The sequence below is a fragment of the Loa loa genome (assembly GCF_000183805.2).
Source record: "Loa loa unplaced genomic scaffold supercont3.323, whole genome shotgun sequence".
Lineage (NCBI taxonomy): Eukaryota > Metazoa > Nematoda > Chromadorea > Rhabditida > Onchocercidae > Loa > Loa loa.
Window position 1 is genome coordinate 68,408 of NW_018108503.1, and position 8,717 is coordinate 77,124.

The following is an 8,717-nucleotide window of genomic DNA, read 5'->3' on the forward strand; positions in this document are numbered from 1 at the left end:
CATCTTTGCAACGTTACGATCTTATTGTAGGTTGAAGGACTTCAGAAAGAATTGTCATTTCTAAAGGAAATGTTTGTTGCTTATGCAACCGGTAGCAGGGCAAAGTCGAGTGCGAATGAGGGAAAGAATGAAACAAGAATGAGTAGCGAGGAACCGGGGTGTAGCCACAGCACATAGCTTCTGATTACGTTGGATATAATTTAATTAATAACTGGTTGGGATACCGGAATATCTGCGTATTTCACTGTAACACATCCTTGATGGCTATGCAGTTGCTTGCCGAACAAGGAGTGCTTTGATAATGAGGTGCGGCGTCGGTTGTAGATGGTGTGAAAATTCCTATTTCTAAAGAGCCGAAATTTGCTAAATCCGTTGAAACTATCGTATTAACTAGTCATGTTTATTTGTTTCGTTTTATTTTGTTTTTTTTTTCTTTTTCTTTTTTTTTTAAACCTTAAACCCATCATTCGTGAGCTGGAGGGTGTTGATTCTCGAAATGAAAAACAAAAAAAAAAAATGTTGTTGGGACTTGCAACTGCGCTATACCTCTGAGAATGAATTCGATAAAATTTTGATTTTGGTTTATTTCTGGTGTTTCTAATTTTACAGGTCGGAGGAACGAAGTGATAGTAATTTGTTGCTTTTGTTTTACTAATGGTATTTCAATTTTAAGCTGTTGTGATTATTTTGTCACAAATGCTGCTTATTAGCATGTATCCTTGAATTGCAATAAGATGCATAGAATAGTCATATTATTTTTCTGCTACAGGTACATTTGCGCTTAGTGCTGTTTTATTCGTTGCGCTTTGGGCAAAACATTAGTTAGATTCAGAAATATTATGGAAGTGAAGTTATCTGTCTACTTCGGATGATTTTATCTGTTTATTTGAAAGACATTTATAATTATTTAAAAGTTGTTTATGCAGTCACTAGCGATATTCAGAGAAGGACAAACTGGGTAATTTATTAGTAACACCGACATTTTCACCGGCATTTTCATACGAGCTATGATTTTATGAAGTATACGAAGTGGTTTTTGGTCATTTACATTTTCAGATTTTTGAACTTGATATCAAAACAATTTTGTCGAATTCTTGTTTCTTTCTGATCCTTTTAAATTTTATCAGATTGCAAGTAACAGATTCAATGGGACAGTTCTTGAACACATTGTACCAATGGCAATTAATTATAAGTAGTACAGCATTTATCATGCAGAACGTCGCTGAGACATATAACGGACTTTTTATTATTCTTTGTTCAAAATAACGGAAGTAATTAATTAGCCAAACGTTATTCATTCTTCAAAGTTGCGTTAATTGTGAATATTGGAAGAAATTTTGTCACATTATCATCTCAGACATTTCTTCAGTCAATTCTCGGGAATGTCGGAAGAACAGCAACGTTACGCGAGTATTGTTACCGATTGCATGAAAACATCAACGGAATTGTTAAATACGGCTAAGGAATTCTGTATTCAACTTCAAAAAGAAAAAGAACGGGATGTAGGCATTATTTTGAAAGCATTTATCCATTTCACTATTAATTCAGTCAAGTTTCCTTCTTTGGGTCCATCATCTATTTTCCACTCATTTCTAGTCTAGATTATCTTCCAAAAAATTTTCCGATCAAGTTACATCAATTAGAAGTTTTCAAAGAGAGAAATTTATGTTTTCCTCTTTTTCAGCTGGTTAATTTTTTTCCTACTTTTTCAATTTATCGTATTTCTAATGATTTCTTTGTATAATCTTCAGTTTATTGCATCCCATTTATTGATTTTTCATTGATTTGTCATATTTGTTGATTTTTCCACACAGGGAATATCGTTTTACGAAGTGAAAAATCGTGATTTGCTTGCATATACACGTGATTTGGTATATTTGATGTATCAAATGTGTATTGGAAATAGTATACAGGGTGATCCGGCTATTGAACGCTTGGTTTATTTGAGAACGGTAAATTCTTGAGTTTCGTTTTTTTTTTTAAATAAATTTGTTGCAGTTATAAATTGAGAATTTTTCTGAAATCACTGGGAATTTTAAAAATTCAAGCGAGATTTTCGAAATTTAGCGGCACAATTGCAGGTTTTGGAACGAATGCGTCCCATTGAATACAGAATGAAAAGTCACGTTGAAAAACTAATTTTACTTGCTTCCGATGGGACAAGTAATGATGTGAAAGTAAATATTTGTTTTTTTTTCTTTTCCTAGAATTTGGATATACCCTGGACTAGGCCATAATTGTTCTAGGCATCAAGTTCAGTAGAATCATTTTTTCACGCTACCGGTGTGCCTAAATGATTTAATAGGAATTTCAAGTATTACTATAGTATAGGTAATTGTTTTCTTGCAGACATTACGACCACATCCAGAACAGCTGAAAGTGGATGATGAAAGTGAAGAGTTGGAATCGGAAAATAGCAGTGATGAAGATGCTTCCAAGGAAACGAAACCTAAAAATATGTTCCACCGAAACTTATGGCAGTACATTATAATGGTAGTGATGTTTGTCACTTTTTTCTTCAGAGGATTCTTTAATTCTTTTTCTTAACATTTTATGAATTGAAAGAAACTTAAAACAAAAATTTTGATTGCTACTTTGGTTTACTGGTAGTGCAGAGACGTTTTCATTTCATATGAATGATTAAATTCATTACCATTTTGAAAACAAAAAAAAAAAAACCAGTTTACAGAAGATGAAGAAGAAGTGGAAGAACGAAAAATGGAGCGAGCAAGACGGCGAGCATTGCAGAGTAGCTTGATACAAGATTTGCGAGCACAGTATAGTGAGGCTCCGGAAGAGTTCCAAGTAATAATAGTATCTAGTAGCTTTTAATCTAAAAATTTCAATTTGAGTATAAATTGATGGTAAATTGAAGATTATTTCAAGTACCTAAAACTTCTTAGTGTATGACTTAGTGTATCTTTTTGTCACTCTTTGCATCATTAAAAGGGTATCACTTGATAAAGGATGAAATTGTTTGAAGTGCTGATTGTCTCTCAGTATTTCAGTATTTTATGAAGTACATCTGAAAGTACTGAAACTTTTCTTACTTTTCATCCTAGAACTTAGAAGGGCACTCAGGAGATCAGAAAAACGCTATCACAAAATAAAAAGAGAATATATCAACTCAAAATTATTTCAAGTACCTATAAACCTTTAATATTTTCAGGATGACAGTATAGTAAGAAGGAAGAAGCAGGAAGATGTTGAAAAGCAAAAGTGAGTATTTGCTATCTGTTTATGAATTTATCAAGAATCTTCGACTTCTTGCTTTCAAAAAATCAAATTTTGAAAGTGCTCGAATTCATCTGTACGGTGTTGGAACCGTCATTAGTTATGGAGGCTTAGCCTTATGTATTTTACAGCATTTATATTCATCTATAGTTTCATAAATTTCTTTTTGTGTTCATTTCAGATATGAAGAGGACTATTTTATCCGTTTGCAAATGACGAAGAAAGAGAAGCACAATAAAAGGATCCAAGATCGACAGAATATCCTAGATGAGCTGCTGCATTTCGGTAGTTATATGGCAGTGAAAAACACTGAAAAAGGTGGTGACAATACAGCAGGTGGTAGTGCTGGTGGAAAACGCAGGAAAGTGGGAAAGAACAGGAAATTTAGTAAAAAACCAAATCATGCTGGTGCAAAAGGAAAGAAGGTAAGACGATTAATTGCTTGATGTTTTATGTGTCTTCCGAATATAGTAGGTCCCCAAAATTTTTTTCACGGTAGAAACTGGAACTGAGTTTTTAAACTTCGCTGGATAAAAGTATAAAAGGTCACCCTCAAATTGTAATTGCGCTATTTTGTTATTACTAATTTTATTGTACTTTGCATATTTTACCATATGCACCTCACCTTTAAACTACTCTTTTCTTTATATTTTCGTGTTTCTTTTATCTACTGCTTTCCTTTTTTTTTGCAGGGAAAAAGCAAATCCAGAAAGAAATAGTGGAAAATTCATGTTAATAGATTTTTATGGTTCGCGCAGTGTGATAGTTCTTTTAATATCTTTTTGTTTGCTGTTGAAAGCTCTTTGGTGGGACAAATAAAATCAGTTGCTCTTATTATACAAACACTGATGATAAAACTATTTGAAACTTAACAAATTCATTTTGACACATTTACTTTTTCATCTTAGTGCGTTCCTAATAACGCACTAACTGATGAATAAGAACGCAGTACTCGAATGCCATAGAAGAATTATCTAAATTAAACACTATAGAATGCTTGGATGTTTATATGATTTAAGTGACGAGGTTCAACTAATCAGCATACAATGATAAGAAATGGTTGGGACCACTGTGGTAATCTGTAGTCGGTTAAGCCTATTAATCAGATGAAAAGATCTGAAATAATTGGATATGTTATTTCGTGCTGGCTAAACATTATGGAGTTCTTCGTGACTACAAGTGCAAATTACTACTTACTCATGATCGTAGGCTACATCTAGTATGTCGGTAAAATTATTACAAAACATTACTGTATTTCATCCATACTATATACCATCAACGGATATATTTTATAATTCCTAATCTAGAAAAAAAAATTTCGAAATTGAGCTTCATGTGAATTATATTTTCACTTCAAACTTATGGGGAATTCTTCACTTTTTCAAATTATTGCTACAAGTTTTCAAAAATGAGTTTTCTGGAAATACAACATAAAAACTTTTGAATCGATGTAAGGCATGAATTAATGTGCACGAAGGAACATGTTTATCTTTCGTTATTTAATCAAATTAAAAAATTATTTGTTAAGTAAATTACATAACTTCCATCAAATATATACATCCATATATCAAATGCTAAATCATTTAAAAATTGGTATATTAATTCTAAAACTACCATTTCTTTTGGAAGATAATCTTGAAACTAATTGTATTACTGGGAAACAATTTTAAAACTAACTGATTTTCTGTAACAAAATTTTGAACCTAATCACTTTTTTTTTCTCCCAGAAAAAAGTTTTACAAATCTGGAACATGTCTTATGATATCGGAACATTTAGCGGATATTTTTACGGTGGCTAATTCATCAGCAGCAGTTGGACCAATATTAACAATTAAAATTGGCGCAGACTGTTTATATGCTTGCTCAACATAACGATAACCAGAAAGGACAGTAAGCGAGGAACCAAGTACCAGCATACCATCACAATTTTGCACCATATTATAACATTTATTGTGAATTTCTGGAGCAATGAATCCACCAAAAAAGACAACATCCGTTTTCAGAATCGATTCAGGACCACATTTTGGACATGTTGGAAGATTGAAATTGTTCACAGCTTTATCCGAAATATCGCAATCACCATCCGGTGCTAATTCTCCAATCTCTTCTATACACCAATTTGGATTTTCCATCTGAATCCATTCTTGTACTGTTTGACGATTGTATAATGAATGACAATTCATACAAATAACACGTCGACTGCAACCATGCAATTCAGTTAACATTTTAGATCCAGCTGCCGTATGTAATCCGTCGACGTTTTGCGTGATAAGCCACGTGAATCGTTCACTTTTCTCCCAATTGGCGATCGTTTGATGTGTTTCATTGGGTTGTGAAGCAGAAAATCGTGGCCATGCGACATAATTTCGTGTCCAATAACGCTTCCGGACAGCTAATGATTGCATAAAATCGCCGTGCAACACTGGACGATGATTGGTACGTGCATATTGGCCAACTTTAGGTGAACGATAATCCGGAATGCCGGATTCGGTGGAAATTCCGGCGCCGGTCATTACCACCAAATGTTTGATAGTTTTGAAGACATCCACAAATTCCTTGATATTCTCAGCTGTTGGCTGAGTGCATTCGGGAACAAAACGAAACATTGCTACCAACGAGAAAGCTATCAGCCAGGAAAATCTGCCAATCCTCTTTTCAATAATTCGTTCACCGAATCGGCAATCTGCAAATACGAAGTTTTTTTCATCGATGATTTATTGTTGTCATTGTTATTGTTATTGCTGCGATTGTTGTTGTTGTTGTTGTTGTTATTGTTATTGTTATTGTTACTGCTATTGTTGTTATCATTGTTATTGTTATTATTGTTGTTGCCATTGTTGTTGTTGTTATTCTTGTTATTGTTATCATTGTCATTGTTGTTACTGTTATTGTAGTTATATGTTATTACTATTGTCGTTGCTGTTGTAATTAATGCTTATTTGTTGATCACTGATTGTTCGGATTAGTTCTGTTAATAATGAGCAGAAGGAACTATCGAATTGACGATTTATAAGTGTCAATTTCAGAATCCTGTCCCAATTCAGAAATTGAATTTCCAGTTTTTCTTTTTGAATTTATACTTAAATTCATTGCTAAACATGGGACTATTATTTAATCTAAATATAATATATTAGAAAAAGCTCTCGATGATTGTACGACACTAAGATACTAACAATAAAAAAAGCAGCACTGTTTGTGAAAGTAAATCAAAGATAACAAGTCAACTTTTTCTTTTCTCTAATTAAAGCATAATATTCAATGTAAAAATTTAATTTAATTAAATATGCAATAATAAATGTAAAATATCTTTTGAACAAAGAAAGAAAAATGATTATATTCCGTTATGGTTATTTTGCTTTTATTTAAAGAAGTAAAAAGAAAAAAACGAAATCAAGAAAGAATTTTTTAATATACATGAAAAAAAAAGGTAAACATTAAACTCTACGAATGCTAAATCTATAAATTTTTGCAATAATTTCAGTTTTTCATTGAATGGTAAAGCAACAATATGTAAATATATCGATAAAAATTAACCCGAAATTTTCATATAAAAATGATTATTGGAGAATCAAATTTCATTTTACTCCATAAATGGTTATCAATCAGCGAAGCGTAAAAGTGGGCAATGAAAGAAGTAAAATTTGATAATTGATAATTGAATTTATCTTGCAAAATCTTTCCTTGAATACAAATTATTGTCCGCATTTTAAAATTTATTTCAAAAATTGTGAGCAATTGATTAAATTTTGCGATTTTTTTTTCCTTTTTTTTTTTCTTTTAATTATTACGAATAACTATTTTTTAATTACATTTTGCAAAGGTGTAATGGTCAATTCCGAAATTGACATATTTTGTTCATTTTGAAATTATTTCAAATAAAGTAAAAAAAAAAAATTATTTTCACGTATTCTTATGTGTTTCTTGCACAACGTGATACAGAATTGCAAATTTTTCTTTATTTCCATTTCAAATATGAGTAATTAAGTCGTTTAATTAATATCACATAATCATTAAGAGTTACAAAACACAAATTAACTCCGCATAAAGTTAACCTCTTTGATCTCCAAAATTCATTATCATTGGATAATTTTTAGATGTAATAGCATATCCAGAAATAGCTGTTATAACTTTTCCAAGAGTTAAGATAATTTTTGTATTTGCAAGAATGTTTTGATTATCCATATCAACTTAAAAATTTGCATAAAATGCAAACCACTCTAAAAGTTCACCAGATAAATTTTGCAATTCTAATTTAGGTAATTTAATGTATCAAATTTCATTTGTTGCTAATTATAAAACAAGAATGGTTACAGTTTGAGTTTTTGTTTTTAAAAATTTTTATATATATCTCTACCATTTAATGAAACTAACACATTAATGAAGCTATATGTTTATTTAACTATAATTAGAGCATATATTTGTTCGTCCTTTTTATTCTGTTTATTATTAGACAATTATTTAATTAATTTTAACTATTTCTAATTTATTCCCATCAGATCATTTATACCACAAAGTGATGAATGGAGTTGTATATTTGTAGTTGGTAGAGATATTTTCTCATATTATCTACCTTTTTTATTAGTAGATAGAGTTTCAGATGGCATCACAATTTCCGATACTTCTTTTAGTAATCGCTATAAATACCTTTTGGTGAGTACTACGGATTGATTCAGAGATTTTGTTTTGTCACAAATCTACAGCTTCATCTGATTGAGTTTCTTGGCTCGTGGATAAAAAAAAAAAAATCATTTTCTTATATTCCTATAAATTTTTTGTTCAATGTGACTCAAACTTGTAAATTCTTTTTTAAGCAAAGTATTTTAGAAGAATGAGGAATAGATGATACTGGTAGGTGATTAAGATAGAAAAGAATTAAAATTTCCTGATAATATAACGGGAAGCTTCCGTACCATTTTAGTCATCTTCCATATTATAGCCAATCGCAATTTATGAGTTTATTTTTTTGTATATTAATTGTAATTTTAAAATTTTCAAATATGCAAATTTCCAAATCTTAATTTTACTTTCTTTGGCGTTGATTCATTTATTTGATATCAAAAGATGAACTGATTAGTGAGTCATAGTTTTTCTACAAAGATAACAAACTAGAAGAAGGAATATTTAAATCCAATGATAGAAAAATGTTTGAATTCGACTTAACATACCATTCGTATAAATTTCTTTTAAAATATCAATTGAAAGTGAATTAACTTCATCTGAAGCACTATCATTATCATCATTTCCTCATCAATCTTCTAAGTTAAAACATAGAAGAGTATTATTAAAGGAAAATAAACAATTAGTAATAATTAATATAAATAATAATAACGATAATAAAACAAACTATCAATATTTATTAATGTCTCATTATTATCAATTATAATACTAATAATAATAATTAATAATAATAATAGTAATATAATAATAATAATAATAATAATAATAATAATAATAATAATAATAATAATAATAATAATAATAAT

At 30.3% G+C, this 8,717-nt stretch overlaps 3 protein-coding genes across 3 annotated transcripts in view; 2 read left to right on the top strand and 1 right to left on the bottom strand.

The window, feature by feature from the left end:
* LOAG_03829 (hypothetical protein) overlaps positions 1-394 on the top strand; it is a 2,590-nt gene extending 2,196 nt beyond the window's left edge. Inside the window, exon 3 of the mRNA XM_020446425.1 lies at positions 31-394. Within this exon, the coding sequence (XP_020303235.1) occupies positions 31-177 (147 nt within the window). The 3' untranslated portion in view covers positions 178-394. The remainder of the gene's footprint in view (positions 1-30) is intronic.
* Positions 395-1,382: 988 nt separating this feature from the next.
* On the top strand, positions 1,383-3,953 carry LOAG_10326 (hypothetical protein; the record flags this gene model as incomplete). The annotated part of the gene is made up of 8 exons (XM_003145852.1): positions 1,383-1,502; positions 1,815-1,952; positions 2,082-2,177; positions 2,350-2,493; positions 2,683-2,805; positions 3,170-3,219; positions 3,416-3,659; positions 3,927-3,953. The coding sequence occupies 8 exons, from the start codon at positions 1,383-1,385 to the stop codon at positions 3,951-3,953; spliced, it is 942 nt and encodes a 313-aa protein (XP_003145900.1).
* A 1,017-nt stretch (positions 3,954-4,970) lies between these two features.
* Positions 4,971-5,879, bottom strand: LOAG_10327 (sirtuin 4; the record flags this gene model as incomplete). Its single annotated transcript, XM_003145853.2, has 1 exon — positions 4,971-5,879. Exon 1 carries the CDS (start codon positions 5,838-5,840, stop codon positions 4,971-4,973), a length of 870 nt encoding a protein of 289 aa, XP_003145901.2. The 5' UTR covers positions 5,841-5,879.
* Between the last annotated feature and the right edge of the window lie 2,838 nt (positions 5,880-8,717).